This window comes from Cinclus cinclus, chromosome 4 (assembly GCF_963662255.1).
Source record: "Cinclus cinclus chromosome 4, bCinCin1.1, whole genome shotgun sequence".
Lineage (NCBI taxonomy): Eukaryota > Metazoa > Chordata > Aves > Passeriformes > Cinclidae > Cinclus > Cinclus cinclus.
The window spans coordinates 59,965,867-59,992,633 of NC_085049.1; the positions used below are offsets into that span (position 1 = coordinate 59,965,867).

The following is a 26,767-nucleotide window of genomic DNA, read 5'->3' on the forward strand; positions in this document are numbered from 1 at the left end:
GTATGAAAATGTAATTAACTTTGCTAGACTTCCATATTTCTAGACTGTAGTCTAATTTTGAAGTGGTGGCAATTCTTTTAAAAACACAAAGCCACCACCACATTTCTTTGCAACAGTCAACTCTTAGCAGTTTCAGGGCCATTGGGATCTGCTGTGTCTGCACTACTGTCACAAGTAATGCTCCTGCTTCGCCCTCTGCTTCCCAGCAATTCCTCAGGCCGACTCCTGCACTCGCTCCTGCAGCAAGGCAGAGCATGTAACTGACCTGGTGGAAAACTAAACACTTGGGCAAGATAAGTGGATTCAAGGTAAACTGGGACCTTTCCCATCAGGTCTTTTACAGAAAACTTTTCAGTCTTTACCCATTTAAACTATATTCTGGAGGGAAAAAAAAAAAAACAAAAAAAAACCAACAGAAAAACAAAAAACAACAACAACAACAAAATCTAAACAATCCTGGGGATACTAATATCAGTTGTAAACATCTCATTCAATTTGTGACTCAATTTATAGTTATGATCCCATCTGTAAGGTTCACTCCTGTTTTCTGGAGAACAGGGATGGCAAAAGCAGGGTTCACCTAAGTATACTATTAAAAAAAAGTTTACTCAATTTTACAGTGGAGAAACAATTTAAAAAATAAAAGTGCTATGTGCAATGTACTTCTAAATTATAAATTCCTGCAGCTCTGGTCAACGACAAAAAATTCAACTTGAACTAACCTTTTAACTATTGACCTATGGAATAAAAACTCCTTTAGTTTGTTTACAGTAAAAATGAAACAAAACAAAACCATTAATACAGAAGTATATAAGATTAGCACCTGGTTTTCAGCACTATTTATTTCCCAATATTTGGAAAACCCATATTATATATTCAGTAATTTATATCTAAATCCTCTCTAGGTATGGCAGGTTATCAGTACTTGAAACGCCATTTCAGAGATATTTTTTAAGCCTGCAGTCATGACTGTATTAAAAAATCCCAGCTTCTTACTAGCATTGAAATGAAAGGTACTTCTAATTTTTTTTTTTTTTAAATTTTGGTACAGTCCACATCCAATTCAGTTTTCCACTTGTCAGAGAAATATGCAAGAGAAGATTAACCTAGCTAATATGCAATGTTAATTAAAAAAAAACCCATGCGTTTTTAAATAATAATTAATAAATGTACAAGAACCACTTCTGCCATTCAGACATTTATTTCTCTTGACGTTACCAACACAACCGCTTTTCAGATAACCCAGATGTATTCTAAGAACTGCAACTCACTGGCAAGTCCCTCAGTTTGAGTCTCTGTCAGGTGTCTGTCACTCGAGCAAAGGCGGGCGGGGAGCAGGGGGCCCAGGGCCGGGCAGCTGCCGAGAACCCCTCATGGTGGCAGGCAGCAGCCAGCCAGCAATGCCGTGTGACTGCACGTGCATCTCTCCTGCTGCCCAAACCCAGCCAAGGGAGGAAGGACGCTGCCAAAGTCAGGAAGCTCTGGGCTGTCCCTGCCCACAAGCACAGGGCCCTCTGGGAAAGGGTACAGCCAGGAGCAGCACGCCCGCTTCGGGATGGCCACATCCTGGGCAGCCCTGCTTGACAAGTCCTCTCCAACACAGATTATTTTTCATTAATATTCTTACAGCTTAGTGGGTATTTTTTTAATTACTGCGACCAATACAAACTGTGCTTTCTAGGTGTTCGCCGAGCTTAACAGCAAATCCATAAAAACACTTAACCACTACATCTTCCAGGCTTTTCCATTCTGGCCCTAGGGACACCAGTTATAATGAGTGTGCACACTGTCCCACAAATTACAGCCTACAGCTCATCTCCTAAAACCATGTCTGAGCACCTCGTTGTGGAATTTTCTAACACATTTTCAGTGCATGCTCGTATTTTTTACAAATGATACTATAACCTAAAAGGGAAAAAAAAACCCGGCAAAATAAAAACAAAGAAAAAAAAAAAACCCCAACATATACTCGGGCACGGCCACTGGTTTTAAATTTACCTCTGAGTTTTTTCTATTCCCACTGAAGTGATCAAATGTTTGATCTAACTGTTCTAAAATGGGTAAGATTTTTAAGCCTTCATATTCTAGGCTTCTCAAAAAAAACCAAAACAAAACAAAAGACCCGAATAAAAAAAAAAAACAACAACAACAACAAAACCTGCCAGACTTTGTAAAATATACAACTACAAAGCCCTTTGATAATACCAAACAACAGAAAACAAAAACACTGCCCAGGAACGATTATTTTTTCAGAAACTCTATTGCACTTTAAACTCCACTGTGCTGCTAGGCAGAGCAAAATCAAAGGCAATGGTGACAAGTGGAGAAATTAAAGTTCTGATCTACCAAGAAATTTAAAAATTGGCACATTCTAATGAAAAGCTGCAATTTGCATGTTAACAGAAATAGACTATTTGTCAAAGGAAATACAATTATTAAAAAAATCTAATGACTCCAAACCCCACTATTCTCAAGGTTAGCAATATTTCAATGACCTTGAGCCTGGCCTTGGATTTATTAAGTATCAGCTCTGCAAAAAAAGGTTCATTTTCAATCCCTGTGTACAATTCAGTTTAAATGATGCTCCAGCTCCACTGGACTTCATTTTTTTTTTAACTAGAATGGCGTTACACAGAGATCTTCAATCCAATCATGGAAACCAGTTTTACAAATGTTCTTTTCTCCTTATCCTTCCCCCTCCTGCCCATTTTGTTTAAATGCTTCCTTGCTAGCCAATTAAGTTTCTGAACAGTTCAGCACATGTGGTTTAGGAATTACAGGGTGAGCATGAGGGGGGGGGGAATACAATTATCAACACAGTAACTGCCTTCTTACAAAGCCATAGAAAATATAGCCTGAAATGGCTGTTCCTGGTTTAGATTTTTAGTCGCTTAACATTTCTGGGCAGTTGACTCAAGTAAATCACACTCTTCTCCCACCATCCAACAGAAAATACCTTCAGAAACTGAAACAGCTCCTGCACCCCCCCTCCCCCCCCTTAAGCCTTTTGTGTAGTCTTAGGGTAGCACTGAGACAGCGATCTCGATGCCAACACTGGGGAAGACTTCGAGTTTCACAAGCACTGTGTTACTTTGCCAAGCACTCAAGACATATGAAGCCACAACAGGAAGTATTGGAAAAATCTTCTGGAGCAAGACAGAACCACCCCAAATTAGATCCTGTATGACAACTCACTAAACACCCTCACTCTGGAAGACAATCTTTGCAGAACAGTAATTCAGAACTCAGCAGAAAGCATTCACGATACAAGGAGTATGCATAATCCGGTTACATTTAGTCGAAATTCTGGATCATACGATAAAAAGCTGTCATATCACATTAGCCCAGTACCAAGAGATGATCAGGACATACAAGGTACGTTGCACTTCCCACATCCTACTCGGTGCATGGGGAAATAGGTAAGCATTAATTCAACACCAAGTTCCAATAACATGTCTGCAAGAGTAAGTACAGACTGAATATGAGTACCACATACAGAACATTTACATTACCTCTAATTGTTGCCTACCCTCGGGGTGCAGTATTCTCGTTTCTAAGTAAAGAACTGCACAACAAAAGCGTAACCGGAACTGCTCTCTTCCAGCAGCCCCCCGAGCTATCTGGATTTAACAGGTGAGCGCCAGTTCAGACTTTCAAGCTGATCACCCCGACAAGAACTGCGGGAAGCTTTTATGTAGCAACATTTCACTGTGTGATCGCAGAGCTATCTGAAACCTCGTATCTCCCTGTGGGTATGACTGCCTCCAGCTGTTAAGCTTTTACTCGGCTGTTTAGGGCTTGTTTTTATAAGAGCTTGTCCACTTGGGTCAATCCATATTGAAACAGAAAGCAACAGCCACGCTCACCTGCTGACTGACACGATGCCTTGGGGCAGAATTTAGACAAATCTACAACGGCACAAAACCCCACCCTGCTCAACTGAAGGGACTGTTGGCCTGGGGGGATGCTTTGGTTCGCTGAGTCCTCCCCTCGAGGATCAGAATCTCGCAACCTTGTGTGCCCCTCTACGGTAACCGCGCGGGAAGGCAGCGCGCCGCGGACACCGCCAGGAACGGGTCTCCAACAACAGCACGACGGCCAGCGAGGCCGCCCGGACAGTAGCCGGCGCCGACAGCTCCGCGGGGGGAGGCGGTGCCCGGCTCCCCCCACCCCACCGCTGACGGCCCCGGCAGCCCCGCCCCGCGGGGGGAGCGCGGAACGGGCCTCGGGCCTGCCAATCACGGCGAACACCGCCCGGCCCGCCCGCTACCGCCGTGACCTCCGGGGCTGCGGCGGCTCCGCCCCGTCCTCCCCGCCTCGCCACGGCCGGGGGGCACTTACCGTCCCGGGACGTGCCCATGAGCTGGTCCAGCATGGCGCGCATCTGGGCCTGCGCCGACATCTTGAGCGCGGGGGGTGCCGGCGCGGCCCGGCCGAGTCACGCCGATAGCGGCCTACAAGGCCCGAGGCGCGGCGGGCGCACGGCCCTGCCCCTCGCGTCACGGGCGGGGCCGCTCCCCCGCGGCCGCGAGGGGAGGGAGGGAGCGGGCCTGCCCCCGCCTGGCTTTCCCGGTGGGAAGCGGAGCGGGAAACTCGCCTCACGCCGGACCCGGTGCCGCCGCCTCGCGCCCCCACACGTTCCCTTACTCCCGCGCCCTCCCGCACCCGCCACGCGCGCGCGCCGGCGGGAACGGAAACCAGCGCGCACGCGCCCTGCGCTCCTTCGTCCGCTCCGCGACGTCAGCGCGGACGGGCCTCGGCGCTCGCCCATTGGCCACGGCCTGCGCCGCTCGGCCGGTGACGCACCGCCCGGCGAGGCTCCTGATTGGACCGCCGGGCTGGGCCCTTGGGGAACGCTGATTGGCCACGGGTGCTCGCGTGACCGGTGTGACGTCACGGTCTCCGGGTCAGCGGCGGCGGCCGGCGAGACCCGAGCGGCCCCGGGAGCGGCCCTGGGAGCAGAGCTCCAGCCTGGGGACAATTCCCTGTTGGACTGACCTGCAGCACCACTGCTACGGCTCCTGCTGCTCTCAGGTGCCGGGTGCAGTCATGCTGAGACTGTAATACCCGGCTTATTGGAGAACCTGCCTTAAAACTGAGGCTACTGCCCATGTGTGGCTGATAATTCAACTTACAAAGCACCAAGATCCATTAAAAAAAACCAAAAACCAAACAACAACCTGAGTTTTACCCATTCTAACGCCGGCATTTTGTGACTGTCCCTTTGTCAACCGTCATATTGCCATCTAGTGCCCCAAACCCGTCACAAAGATCAGTTCTAGTCGTCTTCAAGGTTAGCTCCATACGAGTGAAAAAAGGCAACACACAACCGCCCCTCACCCCAATTGTCTGTATTTTTGAAGGACTTGCAGAGAAGATGCTTTTCTCTAACGCGTTCGGGAAAATTCTCTACCCAGTGCCCTTCAGCTAATTAGAGTATGTCCTTGCTTTGCTTTTTCTTTAAAATCTAAATTTATTTTTGTTAGTCATCATTTTGGATAGAAGGGGAAGTAAAGGGAAGAGACATCAGTGCTTGTTAGAACTGTCTTATTTAGTACCTTGGTATGCTTACGGGAAATTGAGAAATTTTAGCAACTATTTACACCAACACCATACACACTTTAGCACCTTCTCCTCTTTATAGAGCGCCAAATGATCGCTCTTTTTAAATTTTATATCCATTTTCATTAAATAACACAGAACAAGCAGTGTGTCACAGCCATTCTCAGTGTGTGGTGACATCCCACAACTCTGAATCCACTGAGACGAAAGTAGGTTGATATTTTCCCACCCATTATAGATCAACACTTTTCAAAAAAAAACACCAGTTAACTAGTGAGACACTGTAAGACTTGCAAACTGGAATTTTGGTCAACAGAACCCTAAAACTTATAGTTCACATCTCCTTACCTTACCTGAGCAGCCCAAATCTCCCCAGTTCTATGGATCTCTTGTGGATCCTATCTACTATACTGTGGGGATTAAATCATCCCCAAATTTTAAATACAGAGGAAGGAAGAAGTAGACTTAGATAAACTGATTCTCTTTGCAATGCTTTTCTGACAGAAGACTTTGTTTTCCCTGGCAATAAAAAACCCCCAACAAACACACTCTTTTCTTAGGGCCGCTTCAAGCTTCTCCCCAGGTAAACATCATATTTTTAGCTATTTAAAATCATTCTTGTTACAGATCTCTTACACATCTTGCACACAGTTCAACACTCTCCTGTGAACAGCAACAACTCAAGACCTTTTATAAAGAGAACCTTGCCGCTCCAGGTTTGTGAGAAAACGCGGTCCCGTTTGTGTACCTTTGTGTGACTGGCTACAGTCAGTTCCCTCTAGCTTTTCCAAGATTCTGTGGGTGAGGACAGCACAGGCAGCCAGCAGCTTCACAGCCGACTTCTCAGGGATACTGAGAAAGGTTTGACTCATTAAGAATTCATCTCTCTGAATCGCTACTGCTCACTCACTGCCATGGAAGAAAAAACAAAAAAAAAATCTTTCAAGATGGAAGAGATTTGTGCTACTGCAGTGTTCGCCAGAATCCACAGATGCTCCACAGAAGAGACCTTTGCTCTTTGGAAACTAGGAAATTCCACAAACACAAAAAGTGGAAGGAAAATGCTCCAGTAAACACTGGACAACTTCTCTCACCTATTGCTTTTGAATCACTTGGAGAACCACGAACCCCTGCAACCCCTTAGACAAACACTTCATCAGTAAAGGCTGCCGTGTTTTTCCTCTACATGTAAACAACCTCTCTGTCATCGCGTGGAAGGGCGTCCGTCATAACAGACATTCACGAGGACGGGAAGGGCATCTGGGAAGCCTGATTAAGGGACAGGGGGCTGCTGGTTTCCAGTTTTGTCTTTCACACCGTAACCTAAAACTGACAAAAGGCACCCGTTAGAGAACCCAGCCCATTCGAGTAGCTCTAGGATATTTATTTATTAAGAGATAAACACTGAACGCAGCAGTCCCGTCTCAGCCCTTCCCTCCCGGCTGCTGAGGCAGTCTGAAGCCCACCAGCCCGGCGACCTCCTGGGGCGAGCGCTCGCCCCTGCCGTGGTACTCGCGGTGCAGGGCCTCGTGCTCCCGGACGCTGCGGAGCAGGCACAGGTAGGTGGCGGCCTGGAAGTGCAGCTCCTGCTGGGCCCGGCACAGCTTCTCGCTGGTCACCTGCGGGGAGCGGCGGTCAGGGCGGCCCCGAGGCCTCGCCGAGCCCCGCGGGCTGCCCGGGCAGGGGTGGGCAGGGGAATCCCGCGCGTACCCGGTGCGCGCGGAAGGCCGAGAGCACGTGGCGATAGGCGGGGCTGTCGCGATAGGAGCGGCCGGCGGCGTGGCGCAGCTCGCGCAGGAGCGCGCGCAGGGTGCGCAGCGGGGCTCCCAGCGCCGCCATCTTCCCACCCGCGCGCCGGCCTCTGGAGCGCCGCCCCCCCCGGCGCCCCGGCAGTGCGGGCAGTCGAGCGCCGAGCGAACGATCGCCTCCTCCTACTCTCTGCCGCCCTCACCCGCCATCGCAATCCTCGCTGGTCAAGCGCCGGCGGTCCAGGGGCGCGGCCGGGCCGTGCCCGCCTCACGCAGCGCCCTACGCCTCGTCGCAGGCCTGTGGTAACGGAGCGTGAGAACCGGAACCCCTCCGAGAGGCGAATCATACGACGGGAAACCGAGTTGGGCAGCGGGCGCGTCCCCGCGGGTTTCTGGGGTCGCCGGTTTAAAGGACGCTTCGGTCCCGCCGGAGCCAGAAGGGGACGACCAAAAAAGGAGCCCAGGAGCAGCAGACCCGACACAACCGGCGGATCACAGGCGTCCGTCAGGCAGCACGGCTAAAAGCAAAAATCACCCACCCCAGATGGGACTCGAACCCACAATCCCTGGCTTAGGAGGCCAATGCCTTATCCATTAGGCCACTGGGGCTGACACAGCTAGCTGTGTTCTGAGTTCTTACTTGTCCTCTGTTCCCGCCCCTTTCCTTTTGTAAAACGCACCCGAGGCCGCTGATTGGGCAGCGCCGCCCGGCGCGGCTGCCGCGCGGCCCCCTGGGAGCGCCTCAATGGCGGCGCTCGCGCAGGGAAGCGGTGCTGCATTCCGACCCTGTGGCCGTTTCAAAACGCCGGTCCTCGCACACAGTGTTACCCTTGCACGGGTGGTTCCTCTGACTGAAGGAGGGCCCCAGACCCCAAAACCCGACAAAAAGCCCCAGGAGGGCCAACCCTGCAAGTGAAGCCTTTTCCCATTTTTTATTTCTTGTGAGAAATGACAGACACGGGGCTAATATGTACATTCCTCTTTATTTAATACAGCACAGACACGTGACACATAAAAAACCAAAAAAAAGTACACTCATGAAAAAGCCTGTCGCAGTCAGGGACAGGGAACAGCTATGCCGAATTGAGTAAGGCTCCTACTGCAGGACAGGGGGCTGCTGGCAAAGGGTGGATCCCAGAGCAAAGTCTGCTGCCAAAAAAAGCTTTTGCTCCTTTCAGGAAAGCAGAAAAGGGCAAGTCCCTTCCGGAACAGGTGAAAGGCAGCGTTACCTGCAAGGTTCGCAGGATACGAACCCCGTGACCGTGTTTGGATCAGAGCACTGACAGAATGAAATGCTCTCCAGTTATTCTCGTAGAGGGCCAATAGTCCTGACCTCTGAAAGCATTGGATTGCTCAGGGATAGGAAACCTGAGTACCTGGAAGGAGTGAAAATGTCAAGTAGTCACACAGAAGAGAGTTAAAATTAGCCTCCCTGACAGGGCTCTGCTAGCCACAACTGGGAATATACACGGAACTAACTGGTTTCCCAACTAACAAAAGACTAACAGCCATTAAACTGACCAGAACAATATACGCATCTGGAACTGACGCAGGCTTTTCGAGGCAGCAGCTTCTTCCTTTTCCTGCTTCAGTTCAGGATGGAGATAAAGCAGGCACCAGTTCCTCTGGCAAAGAGCCTTACACACTTTTTAAAAATTAAAATACAAAAAAGGGAGACGGGTGTATTTACAAAATCCATGGCTGGTACAGTACATCATTTTTAAGACACACTAAATGCTACAATCTTTCAGGTCCTGAGATTATTACAAAAAACAAAAACAAAAAAACAACCCAAAACAAAACAAAAAACAAACCCCAACAACTCAAAACTTGTGTTCAGGTCCAGTTTTATAAGGAGAGAGGAAAGAAACCACACATTTAAAACATAGTATCCCTTGAAGTTACTGGAACACATCTCCCCTAAAAAATCCAAACGAAAGTGGTGCTTACCACCCAAATGTAGCTGCATTTGGTTGTTCAGGCTTGTTGTCACAAGAGGGGAGCATTTCACGGGGCAGTTTCCCTGGAGAGCTCATTAGGTAAGCACAAAGCTGTTGGGATCCTCTCTCCATTACTAAGCCCTATGATCTGGAATGCGCAAGTGTTATAAGGAGGAAGGTGACCTTGTACAAATTCATGCTGGATTGAGTAAAGCATCACAGGAATCACCAACTCAAACAGGTTTGCCATCTCATAGTAACTGTGCACTCCTTTGTTTGAAGCTGAGGAATGCAAAGAATTCTTGCTGCGATTTAACACATAATAAAAAAAACCTCCTCCAGCTTTTTGTTTTGAGCTCCCCAGTGAAAGGCAGCTGAACAGTTTAAAACAGTTTCTCAGCTCCTTCATTGTCTGGGGGATCACAGCAAGTCAGGTAGAATTGAACTGGCTATGTCCAAACATACATACATACATATATATATATATATCTGTATGTATGTATAAAGTGACACCAAACAAAGGATACAGAGGCCAAACTGCTGATGAGGGGATGATCCTCACTGCCACTACCTGTGCAGGGCACTCTTCTTCACTGACCCTCTTTTATCAGGCAGGCTTAAAGGGACTTGTACCCACACCTGTTTTTTTTTCCCCAATGAAGTATTCTGAACATAGAGATTTTGTATCATCAGAAGTTATCATCATAGATGCCCCATTTTTTATAAGCACCTGACCTTAAGCTAGAGAATGGCAACTTTTTAAGGATTACTTATTAAATGCTTCTAACTCTCAGTAAAAGACTACAAGAGACAAATCACATTAACAAGGGTACTAGTTTAACTGCTAAAATATAGTGCTCCTCAGTAGACTTTTTGGGGGTAAAAAGTAGTAGTTAATTTTGTTCTTTTCTTTTTCTTTTTAACAGTAGTCCAAAAATAAAATTTATCCACTCTTTCCAGTACAGATCTTGATAACTATGCAAGAACAAGATACTAATTGCTACATGATGGAATCACCGGCAATAAAACACATACTACAGTTCTCATCTCTGAGCTAAACTGTTATTTGTAGTTACATACAACAAGACTAAAAGACCAGTGAGAAATACGTGGGGACTTGTGATTTAGTTTTTATTTAGGTGGCAACTCCCCTTGTGTAGAAGCAACTTCATTTCAGTGAGAAATTAATTTAATTCACTTCTGATGCTGGAAACAAAACTGGAATGTCTCATGAGTTTCCTTCCGAATCTGATCTGTACATTGAAAAACACTTCTGCAGCTTCTTAATCCACTTCTGAGAGCTGAATATTCTAAAAAACTCTCAGACTAAAACCTGTCACAAGTTTTAGCTTCCCTCTCAAGCAACTTCATGACACTTGACATTACATGTTGCACCAGTTAAAGGGTTTCTTTTTTAAAATGCAACTTTTTTTTTTCATGTTAGCAATAAGTTCTGCATTACAGACATTCAAAAATACTCCGTTTTCTTTGGGTAAAATTTCAGTACGTGTTAAGAGTGGTAGCTAGAGAAAGGAATGCATGTAACACTGAAACACGTAAATACTTATCTGCATAGTTGATATTAGTGACTAGTAATCAAACTAAGGCCTTATCTGGAAAAAGCTGAGAACACAAGAAAGTTTCTTCCCCCATTCTGGTGAAATCTGCTAAGTCCCAATGAAGTCTCTGTCTACCTCAACAACTGCTCAGTTTGGCCTATGACAGTGGCATCTCCTGCCTGGTTTCAGTTGATTTTCTCCCACTCTTTTTCTCTTAGTACTAGACAGTAGCAAACATGACTATCTATTTATGAAATGCATCTGCACACATTGCTAGGAAGAAACAAAAAGCCCCTTTTATATTGCGTATGATAGGAGCCAAGCAGAGTGTACACTACTTGGTTGGGATTACTTCACTGTGAAGAAAAACTTAGTAGCTACTGGTTATTGTTTAAGTAGGAGATGACAGCATTGGAAGAGACTGAAACCCACTTCTAGATACAGAACATGGTGGTGATTTGGGTAGAACTACAGCTGTCAGAAATGGCTACAAAAGAGAGGCCTATAGCCTTGACTACTGACAAGATTAGCACAGTTCTGCTAAGGAGTGTGCAAAAACAGTTGCAGGGAATCTTTGTACTTCACCAGTTTTGGGCCAGTTTCAGACCATGTTGATCTCTTAGCATAACTCATAACAGCAGTACCAGGGCTTTCTAGAGCTCCAAAAGGCTATTAGAGCAGCAAAGGGTAACTTCATAATAGAAAAAGGATGATGAAACCTCACCAGAAATTTCCACAAAGCATTCCCCTACACAGCAGATACCTTTCCAGTGGCCCAGTAAGCATATTTCTGGCTGCTTATTTTGGCAGTGATTTCTTAAGCAGTAGACAGACACTGATTCTTACAGCAGCTGCGTTTGTTAGACTGCAACAGTCAGCCATCATCACTAGCTGTAGATTCCTCATCCCACAGATCAAGCCTAGGATGAAAAGCATGTGTGTTCAAAAGGAATTGAACAGCGTAACTGGCGAATGTGGTAAACTTCACTGAAGTAATTTCACTGATGCACATAAAACAGATTGAGAAGAACCCTCAACTACCATTCCAACTGGCTGAGCTACCAGCAATAGTCCTATCTGTGACTGGCACCATCAGATTGGTAGGAGAAATCCACTTATGGCCCAGTTTACATAACTGTTAACTCAAACATGTGAAGGCAAGCCAAGAACTGAGTTAGGCTATTCTCTGCCACAAGAACATATGGGGTACCATAGTTTCCTTTTTCCACACTGGTTCTCCACCCATGAAGGACTCATCATTCCATTCCAACTCTGCAAAAGAAATGCTTCCCTTCCATATTGCAACTCAAAATTACATCTTCCTTAAGGGAAGCACATCACAGAACTAGAATAGTCTAGTGATGCATATGCATGTTACTTTAGGTTTAGCACTTGGTCCACAAGTGAACTGCTAATTTCAGGTATTCATGTTTATAATAATCATATGTTATATAGATCCTTGGCACAAAGCTGTTAAAATCACTAGATCATCTATTGCAGATAGCTAATTTTGTCTGAGAACAAGGAAACAAGCACAGATACTAGTATGAGGGTTTATCTGCAGCTAAGACCATACAAATCTACTGCTCCTTATAGTAAGAGAAGAAACCACTAATGGAATCTCAAACTGAGAAGCACAACTAGAAAAGTTGTACAACTACATCATGGTGAGTGACTTAGGCAGCATGTGAAGCATAGCTAGCTTTAAACTCAATTAGCAGCTGCACTTTTGCAGATTTTACCAAATTCCTTCTTAAACAGGATGCATGGTAGAAAGTGACAATTTTGATAAATATGAGAACCCTTGCAGTAACTGGTATAATGCAGGTGTGACCAAGTGCACACAAGATTCTTGCAGTTAATTCAAATATGTTGCAATCTGCTCTTTTAACTTTATTTACCCCCCAGCTCCTTGGGGCTGTAAGCCACACATCTCTGCTTCAGACTCAATGATTGTGTGAAGCAGTCCAGTAATTAATAAGGTTGCCAAAGAGGGCCCATAATGTTTTACTCATGACCTAATTAAGAGACAAATTCAAAACCTTCCGAGAAAAATGCAAAGTTTCATTCCCATTAGCCACTTCCTTTCTCTCACGCACATTTACGCACACTCACACACTTTTATTGTACTGCCACCTTTGCACAAACATTCAGCCTTGAAGTAGTATTTAACAGAGCCAGGAGAATGGAGAAGGATGAACATGTTTCAGGAATATTGCTTGTGTGAGTGTGCGTGTGAGAGAGAATGCACAAGCACACAGAACCAATGCCACGTACAGCAGCTATGAAGTTACACACATTACACACTTGGTTTTGTTTTGTTTTTTTTTTCTTTACAAAAGGGAAAAAAATAGAATAACAGCATAAAGCCATCTTGGCAAGGTTAAGATTTTCCTCCAAAATGCTTTTTAGCACTTCAGGATCTCTGAGAAAAGTTTAAAGAGGGTAGGGAAATAAAATTAAAAAACAACAGAAAAAAAAAGGCACTTAAACAAAGGACAAAGGCCTGAATCAAGTAAGTCATGAAGGGTAACAACCATTTCACCACAGCTTGGACCAATCAAAGTCTACCAACTGTTTTAAAAATTTCTGTAAAATTAAAATTGCATAAAGTGTTAATTAATCAGTTGTTTACCTAATGCTTTAACCTTCTGGTTCATTTTATGAAAAACAAAAAAGCAGACAAAGCCAAAACAACTAACAAGCCCAAACAAAAAACCAAGTGTCCCTTTAATGATTTTTCCCCCCAGTTCAGTGAAAGATGAAAGTTAGGTGTGGGAGGAAGCCTTCCACAGTTTGGCTTGGCTGTAGGTTTTCCCTGCAATGCCATTTTCAAAAAAATACAGAACAAAAGCAGAAGAGGGACCACTGTGCTTTCACCAATTCACTCAAAAACAAACAAAAAATCAAAACAAAAAACCCATCAACCCAAACACCCAAATGCTTCTAATCCAACGGTGGGCAAAAACTAATCAAAAGAAAAAAAAAAAACCCAACCTGTAAACTAGATTAAAATTTGCTAATAAATACAGCCAAAAGTTCATTTTACGAATGTAGCAGCAAATGTGATAAAGTTAGTTGGAGTCCAAGGTGACTCCCAGAGGGTTACTGGTTCGCACAACTGATGGCAGCTTGGGAGAGTTGCAGATTTCTCTGTTTTCATGTCCTCAAGGGTCTTGCACCAAGTGGAGAAGGAGTGTGGAGGAAAGGTCAGGTGATGTGACCTCAGGAAGGAACAGGCTTTTAGCACCTGTCCCACCCTTAAATCCATGTATCAGATAACTTTGATCAGATTCAAACACAAAGCAGAACCCAAGTAATTAAAAGTTACTTCTGATTAGCAGAAAACAGATGTGAAACCCACAGCATCCACACTTGTGACTCAGATGATTAGTATTTAGACATGTTTCTCCAATCAGCAGAGAAGGCTGGACAAAGTGACTTAGGCCAGTTGTGTCTTGGAATGGGAGAACACTGCAGTTCTAGTCCAAGGTATCAGGAAACTCTGCATCCTGTTTTTCATCTAGCCTGCCTTCTTCCTTTGCAAGAGTCTCTAATGATTCAAAATGGCTACCATGGTTTTTGGGACTTTGGATCATGTAGCAGGGAATACTACCCAGACAGTTTCAACATCTAAAACCTATGTTTGAAAGTTATTGCTTGCATTTGTTTGGGGCTTTCAGAGAGCTTGACATGTTAGCTCATATGCAGTCCCCAAACCAAGTTCAGCCCTGCTGCCTGGAAAAGACAGCTCTACTTGGCTTTCTTATTGCTTGTGAATACTGAGGGTTTATGTAGTATGTACAACTACAGTTTATTTTATTAACAAAGGCCCTTAAGAAGTAGTAAAAACCTGGGGGGGATGTCTTCAGAAGAGCTGCTGTGCAGAAAACAATAAAATATTAACCTAATTTTGCATTCGAATGTTGCAGTAATCTTTCCCATCCTGTCTACCTGCAAAGATTTCTGAGAATCACCTCATTATTTCCTTTGATTTGGCTTTGCTAAGTTTAACCAGGCAGAACAGAAAACCCAGAAAGGGTTCCCATCCCCAATGTTGTTCAATCAAAAGACATTCAGGGGCATAATGACTAACAGGAGTGTAATGACTGAAAACAGTTACCTGCTGGGGCGGGGGGGGGGGGGGGGGGGTGTTTGAACTGTTTTCACAAAATGTACAGTCATCTTTATTTTCATCATCCCAGTATCTATTTCCACAATAAGTATTAGTTTACTTATTTCCCAAGACTGAGAAGCTCAATAGGACACAGAGACAGGACTATTCCTACCCTTAAGATTTAGAGGGGATATTCTTCAACTGAAGATGAAGCATACTTCCAGGAAGAAAGGAATGCTGAAAGGGAATTTGTGCTGTAGTTAAAAAGGGCTCCAAGTCTCCCAGTTCAAAATTTCAGTAAGTATGAAGACAAAAGATAAAAATTTGAATGGGATGCCTTGATGAGGAAAGATGAGGAAAACACAGAAGAGGTAGAACTCTTAGGACAGGGTCCTTTAAATATATTGCTGCCCAATGGCTCACTGCCACAACTCCCTTAGCTATATGCATCACTAAAGTTCTCAGGTTTGACACAGTTCAGAGAATTAACATCCTGCCAGAACTGCTGGGCCTCAAAAGACAAAAGTTGGCTTCCTTCAACCCTTCCTGGAGAAAAGAAAAAAAATATCAAACTCAAGAGTGCAAGCTGCATCTATGGTATTTTGACAGAATTTGTGCAGTATAAACGCCAGGGTCTACATAGCTGTGTGTGTTTCAACTCTAAACCTCGATGGAGATGCAAGCTCATCTGATCAACACACCACATAAACACTAGCACCAGCTAAAAAGCATTTAATTGGCAGATGCTGTGGAGTGAAACTAATGAACTAATGCATCTTAATTCAATCTGGCATTCACAGAAGTGTTGTGCAAAAACATTTATTGCTGAGCTCAACCCAACATTTTTATACTAAATACACAATATATATTATTTTAAATTTATGTATATATATTTATATAAAATTAAAATGAGCTCTAAATAGAAAAGAAATTGTTGTCTGATCTAGGAAAAATAAATCACATGTAAAAGAAACCTGCAAGCTCTAAGTAATCTAGCAAAAAACATTGAAGATTCATTATTCAGGGGTCAAAGTCTCTCTAAAAGGTGTGAGATAACCAGTGGTGTCCAGTTCAATCTCAAGTCAAACTACCAGAAAAACTATTTACTAAGAATTTCAGCATCTCTGGTCATAAGAATGTTTCAGGGTTGAAGGAGAAGGAATCACACTCGTTTATTAGCTCCTTTTCCCTATGACTTATTTTAGTTTCTGCCGTTCTCACCTTTTATCTCACGGCGCAAGGGACTCAACAGCAAAGTTCTGTCCTAGTGTCAAAAGTGCAACAGGTGCTGGATGCTTTCTAATCTTGCATGTGAACCAGTTGATGTATTGCTATCAAAGGAAAAGAAAAAAAAAAACAACCCACCACAACAAAGCCAGCTCTGCAGTCTTGTGCTAACATGTAAGAAAGTTCAGGTAAAACTCCCCAGGCCAGCAGGGGCTGGAAATGCTGGAGACAACCCATTCAGCCCCCAGAAGAGAAGGCACCTCTGGTCGCTTTTGAACGACTCCTCTTTGGCTAATGCCTGAAGCAGTATTAATCTGACTCTGGAATAGGTCACAATCAGCTTTCTTTAACTAGCAAATCAATATAACGCATGGCTTCTGGGAGGAGTTAGATAAAAGATGCAGCCTGAGAATCAGAAAAGAACTGGTTGTGGTTTAGGAAAGACATTAATAGAGTATCTATTCAGTAGCAAATAAGCACAAAGTAAAAGAAAGTTTAACAAATGGAAATACTGAAACATTAGCATGATTTAAAAAAAAGTAGGAAAGAAATGCTAGTCTGACCAATAAAATGTGGGTTTCTTTTCATGTAAATTAATATCCATCCCCTTCCTCCCTTAAATAAGAATTTCTGTACTAAAAAAAATCTGAAAATAAATCAGTCTGTGCCTCACATGCTGATGTACCAGGAGATCTGTTTTTGAAGATAATTCTCTATCAAGGCTGCATACATCTTGTAGGCTCCCTACAGCCAAACAGCCTTCTAAAGCTGGATAAATGCCTGTTTATCAGAAACTGATTTTGTCTAAAGGTTTCATTATGATGCAAAGTATCCCAGCACCATCTCTATTCTACATAACCTTTGGTCCACAACCATATAGTACACTCAGGACCTGCACAATCTTACACTGGGCACTTTGGGCACTAAAGAAATGGATGATAGTGGATGATTCCACCTTATGCAATGAATGAAGACACCTATTCTAGCTCATTTCACCATTTCCACTTTTCATTGGACTTCACCCAGAAACAGAATGTTGGTGCTGCTGTGGGTTTGACGATCAATTTCTTTTAAGAGCCAATCAGAACAGATAAAAAGGTTGATTCTTTAGGCAATATCAAACTATGACCAGTCTGCATGACCAGGAGGACCAGTCCTCCTTTTCCTTCTCTCTTTGATCAAGTATTATTTTATTTTTCTTCTTCCTCTCACCACAGTGCTTAGGATCAAAATATGTAAACATTGACAGAAACAGCAGCCCTGTGACAATAAGCACTTTCCCAACTGGGCAGATTCTGTCAGCCAACCAGAACTGCTTCAGCTCCCTTGCTTGTCCAGAAGTCACTGGTTTTTCCGCTGTAACTTAGTGTCCCCTTTACTTTGGCCTCCATCTGTAGTTGAGACAGAAACAAAAGAGAAGAATAAAAGCATGAGTGAACTTATGGTTTAGTAACTTACAATAGGAGAGACAGGAATCTGGAAGGTTCAGCTTTAGCATCACCAAAAATTACATTTTCTTTACCGAGTGGAAGACTTTGCATCTTTTCCATAGTTATTAGAAATAGCCTTGTTGAAACCTTATATATCAAGCTTCATACCAAAACACTGCTCAGTTTTTTTGGTACTGAGAACCCTCAAATGAAGAATGCCCACCAAACCACTCCCACCCTTCCCACTCCTTCTCCTGGCTCTCAGAAAACACACTATGGGTGACAAAGAAAGATGTACACTCCAAACTGCACCTTCTAAAGCTTTCTGAAAATTTTTCTGCTCTAAACCTTACAAACAGAAAAATAAAATGTTCTGCTTCAAGTGTCTCTTCTCAATCAGAACATGCAACTCCTATCAAGCATAAAATTCCAAAGGAAAGCAGATATTCCGTTAAGAGAACATCCCACCATTCACATGTGAATGTACTCTTATAAGAAACACAAAAAAGGTTTTAGCTGGAAGGTCAGTTTCTCCTGAAAAGGGGAAATGAAAATTTTTAGTGGAAAAAAACTTTATGTTGCCTATAAACAATCATGTTAGTGTCCAGTAAGTACTATTCCTTTTTTCCCCACTAGCTGAATTTGTATACTTCAGTTTCTAGAACTGCTGCAGTAAAGTACCAGAATTTTTGAAATTTGTTGTTCCTGATGTTGAAGAGAAGTAGGGGAAAAAAAAAAATCATTCCAGTTCAAAAAATACTGCTACAATAGAGTAAGTTCTGCCAGCTGCTCCCAAAGTTTGTCCTTGTGTTGTGTCTTCTCTAACACACTGATGTACATTATATTTTAGTCTAAGGCAGAAATTGGACTTCTAAGTTAAAATTAATTAAAAATAAGTAGTAAGAAATGTATCATATATTTACCTGTGTAAGCTTGCTGCAAGTGAGCAGGCAGAGGTGAGTGAGACAGTGTTGCTGCATGCTGAGCACCTGGCTGTAAACCCTTCAGTAAGTCTGGGGGGAAAAATGCAGGGCAAAGAAAAAATTAATCTTGAAGAGAGAGGCAGTCTCTGTGAAACAAGTTTTTGTTTTTATAGCGTAGCTGTAGTAGCAGGCTTATCTCCTCAACAAAGAAAAAAAATACCTGATAGCAGTCTGATAGCTGGAATAAGTCAACACAGAAAAAGCTATTCAAACATAGTTAGTCAAAAGTCAGAGCAAGGACCATGCCTTGCTACTGGGATACAACTCTTCATGCCATTTTGTTTGGCAGAAAGACCAACATTTTACATGGCTTAAGAACATAAATAGCTTCTCTGTAAGCAATCAGAAAAAGTAAATGCCATCTTGGTTGATAGCTCTTCCTAAGAGAGCTGTTTGATATCTGAGATGACTGAGTTAAGGCTACTTTGAAGAATCACCATATTAAGTCTCTTATTTCAACTGTGACATTTTAAGGCTTTTTAACTATACTCCTATCTAAAAATAAGGTAACAGAAGTTAACCCAAAAAATATGTTCAAAACTAAACATATACTGTGCATGTAACAACGACACCTGGATAATTACGTAAAGGAAGTTTTTTTACCAGTGAAGGAATCCCATTTATTCTCTTGTAGGGATTTTCATGAACCAAATCTGAGTGTCTCAGGACTTTGCTTCCCTACTCAATTTCCATTTTAAGGAAATTATAGCACAGAGTCATAATTCCACTCACTCTGAGTTAGGCTGTGGTGGAAAGCCGCTGAGGTAGATCCCGAGGTGGTTGTCGCTCCAGCTGTGTCCGTCCCAAAGCCAAGCAGCTCCAAGGGAAACTGGAAGGGCACAGTCACAGGAACAAGGCCACCCAGCATCCCAAAAGGAGTTAATGGTGCAGACGTCACATTCTGACTGGTTACAGACAGTGGTGATGCCATAAGAGTCAGAGGTGAGGCATTAGCCAGTAATGATGCTCCTGCTGTTGACTATGCAAAAAACAAACAAACAAACAAAAAACAAAACAAAACAAAAAAGGCAGTACTTCAAGATTTCTAAATATTTGAACTGTATTCTTTAAGGGTATAAAAATCAACTATTCTCTGTTAAGTGTTGCTCTGTTGAGATATGTATTAAACTATTAACGAACTTCCACTTAACCACCTAGGAAGTCTTCCCAGTGTTCATTTGCTAAGCAAGCACAATTATATCACCGATTCAGACATAAGAGCATGCTTCATCTATCATGTTTTTCTCATCAGCCTTCCACGTAATTTCCTTGATCTCCTTTCTAATTATACACTGGGTCTACAGTCACAATGTAATGCATTATCTTCTATGACATTAATAATATTAAATTATCCAATGTAGATCTGAAGTCCTTTAGAAGTACAGTATTATACCTCTCCCCTTTCCAAATCTGGGTCTTAACAGAACATTATTTCTAAAGAGGTAGCAGAGAAACAATGAATTTTGAAAATTAAGATTCATATGTAAGAATCCCTAAACTTAAGAAGTCAGATTAGCAAAATGCATACATACATAAGTATGTAGATGTGTGTATGCACATGTCAGGGGAAAAGACAAGAAAATAATCTCTCCACTCTAAATGTCAAAATGAAGTTAAATTCGCTGCAGTTTTAAAATAAAAATACAAGATTAGCCAGAACATTTTAGCTACAACAGCTCCCAAACTGCATTAATTCCTCTAACATTAGATCAGCTTATTCTTGTCTAACAATCTTTCCTTCACTACACACACAATAATTTCATAGGCTAATGTTCAGTTCTCTAATTATCTACTACAAAACAGTTAATAGAGAAAACACTTTGAATCAGACTCCAACTCAGATATAGTTATTTGAATTTAAAGCACTCAGATGGAATAGGATTTCAAATATGTTCATTTTTACAAGTAAGCCTCAACTACACCCAAAACTTGGAATCATTTTAATGAACATGCGCTTAAAATAAAAAAAAAAAACATTTCACTGTGTTCTGTAATAACAACTTACAGAAAAAGCAAAGTGATGAGATCTCCTGGCATGGATAAAGTTTTTATTACCAGTTTTGGTCTTAAGATGTTCCAATGAAAGCAGCTGACGAAAGGACAGCTGCTTCTTATGAGGAAACCCAGTATTTTAAAACAGTGGCTCTGTAAAGGGCGTTTACCTACACGTGATGTTCCTAGAAGGTGTTTATATTGATCATCTTAAAGGTAACAACTTCTACAACATACTCTATCCCACAAGTAGAAAAAAAAAGAATGAAAATTATCAACACAGTATTACTCTTTTTTGCCTTTACAAGTACTAATTTCACAATAAGCTTATGTACAAAAAAATGACAACTGTTCATTGTATACATAAGCTAGTAAAGGGCAACAAAACAAAAGCCATACAGTAATGTTTTGCAACTGTGAAATTGTCAAATGCCTGAAAAAAAACCCAGGAACTTTGTAGAGTGCTCTGCCAAAATCTTGCTTACTTAAGAAGAAGAGATAAGTACAGTGAAGAGCTGCAGAGCATGTCCTAAAGGAACTGCAGTTCAGATGTTTCTATTTAACTTGTGTACAAGAGTTCTTAAAAGGGTTCATCCTGTCATGCAGATCTCAGTCATTAAGATCCTTAGAAGTCTAAGCCAGATTCTGCTCAAGAGCACTAACAGCTCTACTGATAGGTAGAGCTCTTTAAGGAAATCACACAGGTAGACTTTGGCTTTGTGTCCTTAAGATGTAACTTTCTGTGAGGCTTCAGCAGGTATGAACTTGTATCCTGGTAAATAATTGTGTCAATCAGAAGCAGAAAGGAGGGAAACACTTCTTGGAAGCTTCCTAGTTAAGAACACCTTTATCATCACATGAAATCATCTAGTTTCATCTTCAATGTAAGCAGACCAGAATACTATGATGAGCAATGCAGGTACCATTCTCATCTTCTAACAGCATCTCAAATAGGAATTAAATCCCTAAGGCCTTAAAGGAAAGGAGATGCACTTTGAGTCTTATGTGAAGTTTTAAGAGGAGTAACTAGGTCCTTAGTACATTGTACCTAAAAACTAGTCTGGAAGTTATGTCAGTTCAGCAGCCAGCCATTAGACCTTTATAACTAAATAAAAACCTCTGATCACAAATCTCTTCCCCTTTAGTGTACTTGAACTGGGAGATAATTTAATTCTAGTTTTTCCTTGAACGTACTCCACTGACTAAGCTTCACAGTGCACAGCAGCAACAGCCTTATTCCATGGTTTATCTTCTTTGATTTCATACTGAAAATCTGAACAGAAAATGATTCTTCTGAACCATTTTTAGGTTATCAAAGTAATTTCTGAAGCATCAAAAAAACCCACATGAAAGGTCTCAATAATTATTTTAGTGATACCATATGCTGCTCAGTAGCTCTAGCAGATTTACCCCCTTCTGTATACTGACACACTTTATTTTGCTGTATTATAGTACGGACTCATGTTCCTTGATTATTCACCACACACCTCCCTACTTCAGTGCTCTTCAGTAGGACTGTGGCCAGAATGCATTTAATTACTCTTGTGCTCACTGTTTCTAACAAAAATATTACTTGCCTTCAACTACAGGAGGGTTTGCCAGAATTCATCTCTTCATCCAATGTAAAACTGTTTACTTCCCTTCTCTGTCATCTTTAAGCACTACCATACCCATTTCACATTTTGTTCTACATCACGCCATTGTCACACCATCAGCCATTGCATCCACTGGATTCTGCTGACTGTACCAGGAAGAAACAACTCTCTTCCCAGCCCAGTCATTGTCGCCCTTTTTGTCTCCTCCAGGCACCTTGCAGAGTACTCACACTGCATTGTACTTGGTTCTGCTCTTCTCCAGACCCTATGTGGTACCTCAGTGGCCTGTACACAGCATACAGGCTATGGATTTTTTTTCCATTCAAAGCACCCACAGCAAGTGAATGCTGTGTTAGAGCCTGCCAGACTTTCATTGCTGACTGTTTCAGTACAGTAGGATGAAAGACCATAGAAGTGTCTTGTGAAAATCATCTTCCTCCTGTTATTCAGCTGTGCTAAGAAGAATGTGATGGCAAACTAAAAGGTTATAAAATATTACCAGAAATAGAGTCTACATCATTCCCAGACAACAGCAATGTGCACTGTTCAGGATAATACAAAGTTTTTCATTTGCTGTACACAAAGAATATAATTTACAGTGATACTACTTTTCTCAAGTATTAATGACTTCAGCATAGAGAGCACTAGAGAGGAAAATATCAGATCATCTCAGTAATTAAACATTCCCAGTAAGAAGACAGCTTGGGAAAGCAGGCTGTCTTTTGGGCAAATAACAGGTTTGTATGTTTTAGAATAACAGTATTTTCAAAATATTTGTTTGATTTGACTTATCTCTAGGGATAATAATGTAAGCTTTCAGTTTCTAGGGTATTTATATATTAATGGGGTGTCTCATTCAGTTTGACTAGATCCTACAAAATAAAATACATAGTCACAAATACAAAAGAGAAGCCCTTGCAAGTGCTAATTATAAGTCTTGAATTACATAACACAAACAACTGAACTCTAGTTTTGAGATTAATCATGAAGCCTGACAACAAATGTTTGAAGACAACTTTTACATGACCCCCATCATTACAAATATGTAAATATGAGAAAAATACACAAATCAAATAATGCAAGTAAATACCACATCCCCTGAAAATACAGTCACACAAAGCTTACCTTCTCTAGTGCTGTTAAAAGGAAAAAAGTAATTCTTTACCACAGCATAGACCAACAAGCAGTTTACAGTGAGGATTTGTTCCACACTGATCCATTTCACATCAGCTGGAAATAAATATTCTTTAGTGTGAAATAGTTTCATCAGTATCAGCATTATGCTTAGAAAGGTAAACAAATTAAATGTATGACATTAACAAATCAAGATAAAACATACTGAGACCGTTTACAAAATAAATGTGATAAACACTGATGCAAGGCTCTAATGCAAACTCGTTAGATGCGTACCTGCACGCTGGCTGCTACAACTGGAGACCCTGAGGCAGAAGATGGTCTGTGTGGAGTTGTCAATTGTTTAGTAGCACCCTGTGTTCCACTTCCTGCTCCCCCAGACAGACTAGTCCTACTAGCTCCACTTGAGTTAAGGTTACTGCCTCTGCTGGCAGGTACATTCATTCCAACTCCACCCAGATTATTTTTACCAACAGTTCCAGAAGGAGAAGAGTTGGGTAATTTTGAAGAAGCCTGAGGGTTTTTTGCAGGCTGAAGGCCTGAGGTGCGATTAGAGGACAGCAAATTCACTGTGGGAGACTGCCTGCTGATATTTACACCACTGGTCTGTTTATGAAGGGGGTTGCTGCTGGAGTGACTACTCTGGGAAACTAGTGCACTTGAACTGGAAGAACTGGGTGTTGTTGCAGGCCTGGGGGATGAGGTGGACTTGGATGAAAATTTAGGTGATGCATTGGGCTTGGGCGTCACAGAGGGCTTAGATGAAGTGGGCTTGGGAGAGGCAGCAGGTTTAGGAGAGGCAGCTATGGAGAAGGGAGGCTTGAAACCCTGGGAAGAAACTTGTGACACCATAGCCTTGGCTAAATAGTTACTAGAGGTAGAGGTGCTGGATGTTGTCCGAGAAACCAGTGGGTGAGACACTTGAGAGCCACTTCCGGATGAGGGATTAGACAAAGGCAGGCGATACACTACAGACTTATCTTGAGCCTTGATGACTGGTGATGAACAAGACAGTTTAGGATTATTACTCAATTTCACCACAGGATTGGTCTGTGATTTACTAATAGTTGCTTGTAAGGGAGATACATATTTCTGTTGTACAGCTGAATGCTGGTGCACCTTTGTCACTTGCGATGTAGAGGAAGTACCACCTTGAGCCTCAGCAGACGATACCAAGATATTACCATCCTTGGTTCTTTGAGAGGAGGTGGAAATAGCTGCTTGAGTCTTAGAGGAAGAAACGTGAGTCTGAGAAGAGGAGGAAGCAGCTTGGATCTGACTAGACCTCTGTAGTCCTTGTTGAAGTAGTTTGGCTGGCAAAGGCTCTAAGGAAACCTTGGGATTTTGAATTGAAGATCCAGCAATAAGGCCTGAAGAGATACCAGTGTGTACTAAGTCCTGGGGTTTCTTTGGTACTGGCCCTGTGTGACCAGCAATAAGACTTGATGAATGGGATGTTTGACTGGGCTCTACTTTCTTTGAAGTTGCCAGAGGCAATTTACTCATAATGCTTGCTAGTTTCTCTTCCCTCAGCCCAGGGCGAGGTCTGGATGTTGGTGTGTCTATGGCAGACCCAAGAGGTGATCCCTTGGCACCATTATTGATAACTGCCAGAGCATCAGAAACAGAGTCCAGTGAGGGTGGGTGGAAAGAGAGGTCTTCATCCAGTGAGTCATCCAAGCAGATTGTCTCTGGAGCCGCTGTGCAGCTAGAGCTGGCTGGGGTGCACACAGCTGCACTGGAACTCAGTACAGCAGCACAACTTGAATTGACTGAAGACATACAGGTTTTCTGTTCTTTTTTTGGACTGGAGTCCTGAAAATGAAGGGACAGGAAACATCAGGTTCAATAGTCTTTCTGAAATTGATTTAAGGTCATTTTTAATGTAATACTTTTGTCCAGTAAATTCAGACAAACCAAAGATCGACTATAGAAATTTTCATATTAAGATACTTACGCTATCTAAGTGCTGGAGCCCAGTGTGCTAATTCAATATTTGGATTTAAAAATCTAGCACTGTTGGTCCACATATAAAAGTGTCCCATATAGTGAAGAACTACCAATACTGTGAAGAATAGGATAGCTAATCTGATCACTTAGTAAAACTGCTACTGAATCAAGATAACACTTGGTCCTGTCAAATGAGGACCTCTATACTATGCTATCCTTCCACCCACACTGTTTTCCAGTGTTGCCAATTTTATCACAAACTGAAAACACACAAAGCACACATTCAAAAATGTGAAACATCACTGGAACTAGTACCTCTTCAGAGTCAACTTGCAAAACACTAATACAGCTTAAAGTGGCTAAGCTATACAGAAGTATTTTGCACTACATTCTTTGATGCAATATACCACCCAGGCAATAAGCATTGCCTGACAGAAACCTTCTGCAAGAATTTTTCAGGATCAGAGGCAGAAACAGGCTGTAACGTATGATTGCATATGTTACAATAAATTAAATGGGTTTTCAGATATCCCAATAGGCTTTTACCTTCACTTTGGGTTTAGGGGCCAGAATCACCTTCTTCTTTGCCCTAAAACAGAAGGGATAAATGCACATGAGAAGACAAAAAAAAAAAAAAAAAAAAAAAGGCAAGTGATTTTCAATTTAAGTGTCACCCTGATGATATCCCAACAATGATGATTACACGAGTCCAGCTTCTAGAATAAAACATCCTCAAAATGAAAAACAGTTTAAAATGCATGGGGAAAAAAAAGTAACACACCATAAAGTTCAATTTCTGGTCATGTATTTCTATGTAAGCTAGTTGCAAATTCAACTGAATTGACGATATAGCCTGACATATAGATTAAGATATATCCAGAGAGCTGGTTTTATTTTTCTGATTTGGAGGAACTTCAAAACATCAATTATTTTCAGCCTGTTAATATTATGAGTTTGTCTACATTGAAGCCTTCTAGAACAGTAATATAATTTCACTTTTTACACGGATCTTTTTATGTCAGTGTATCCTGAGGAGGATGCTTCCTACTCTCATTCATTTCAAACCAGATAAAAACAGTTGTTTCTTCCCCCCACAGAAGTGGTTTGTTGCTTATCAACTGTTAAACAGTTTTATCTAGTTTGTTTGTTGCAAGAAGTCATTTACCAAACTGTCAGATTTTCTTCTGCAACATACACGAACTGCAGTTATGCAAGCAAGGACTGCTCTAAGGCTTATTAGTTATTGGCTTCATCTTAAGAGGTTCAGCATTTCACACTTCATTTCTTCAAGGGCAATCAACAGATTTACATCTTGTTGGCAATTTTTGATCCTCTCCTAAGCAACTAGAAATACACCTGGTTAAAAAAAGACTTTTCTGTAGGTGGACCATGACTCAGTTTTGATGTTATGTAGAAAAATATCCTATGTTCATCATATTTATCACAAAAGTTGTAATTGGGGTGTTATTTAAAGTCATAACAATTTATTTGAATTCTGACTGAATGTGGACAGCTCCTGAGAGGCACACA

At 42.2% G+C, this 26,767-nt stretch overlaps 3 protein-coding genes and 1 non-coding gene across 13 annotated transcripts in view; all 4 read right to left on the reverse strand.

The window, feature by feature from the left end:
* The window catches only part of LUC7L2 (LUC7 like 2, pre-mRNA splicing factor), a 32,057-nt gene extending 25,185 nt beyond the window's left edge, over nucleotides 1-6,872 (reverse strand). For 3 of the 9 annotated variants that reach the window (XM_062492262.1, XM_062492257.1, XM_062492259.1), the window contains exon 1: nucleotides 6,311-6,872. In XM_062492262.1, coding sequence (XP_062348246.1) covers nucleotides 6,311-6,434 — 124 coding nt within the window. In that variant the 5' untranslated portion in view covers nucleotides 6,435-6,872. Of the gene's footprint in view, nucleotides 1-3,866; nucleotides 4,086-4,341; nucleotides 4,694-6,310 lie in introns of those variants that run through there. The other 6 variants (XM_062492258.1, XM_062492266.1, XM_062492263.1 and 3 more) reach the window with 6 other exon arrangements.
* Nucleotides 6,873-6,925: 53 nt separating this feature from the next.
* On the reverse strand, nucleotides 6,926-7,937 carry FMC1 (formation of mitochondrial complex V assembly factor 1 homolog). Of its 2 annotated transcripts, none has more exons than XM_062492271.1 (2): nucleotides 7,514-7,937; nucleotides 6,926-7,181 (listed from the first exon to the last, which is right to left on the reverse strand). In XM_062492271.1, exons 1-2 carry the CDS (start codon nucleotides 7,655-7,657, stop codon nucleotides 6,987-6,989), a joined length of 339 nt encoding a protein of 112 aa, XP_062348255.1. In that variant the 5' UTR covers nucleotides 7,658-7,937; the 3' UTR covers nucleotides 6,926-6,986. The 2 variants fall into 2 exon arrangements, with proteins under 2 accessions (XP_062348255.1, XP_062348256.1); XM_062492272.1 differs by lacking the exon at nucleotides 7,514-7,937 and adding an exon at nucleotides 7,273-7,491.
* TRNAR-CCU (transfer RNA arginine (anticodon CCU)) lies at nucleotides 7,847-7,919 on the reverse strand. The gene has a single exon. It is a non-coding gene; the product is annotated as a tRNA-Arg (tRNA).
* Nucleotides 7,938-12,995: 5,058 nt separating the features above from the next.
* UBN2 (ubinuclein 2) overlaps nucleotides 12,996-26,767 on the reverse strand; it is a 46,609-nt gene continuing 32,837 nt past the window's right edge. Inside the window, exons 13-17 of the mRNA XM_062492273.1 lie at nucleotides 25,784-25,826; nucleotides 23,564-25,102; nucleotides 19,299-19,545; nucleotides 18,507-18,596; nucleotides 12,996-17,544 (exon numbers count right to left, since the gene is read on the reverse strand). Coding sequence (XP_062348257.1) covers nucleotides 17,495-17,544; nucleotides 18,507-18,596; nucleotides 19,299-19,545; nucleotides 23,564-25,102; nucleotides 25,784-25,826 — 1,969 coding nt within the window. The 3' untranslated portion in view covers nucleotides 12,996-17,494. The remainder of the gene's footprint in view (nucleotides 17,545-18,506; nucleotides 18,597-19,298; nucleotides 19,546-23,563; nucleotides 25,103-25,783; nucleotides 25,827-26,767) is intronic.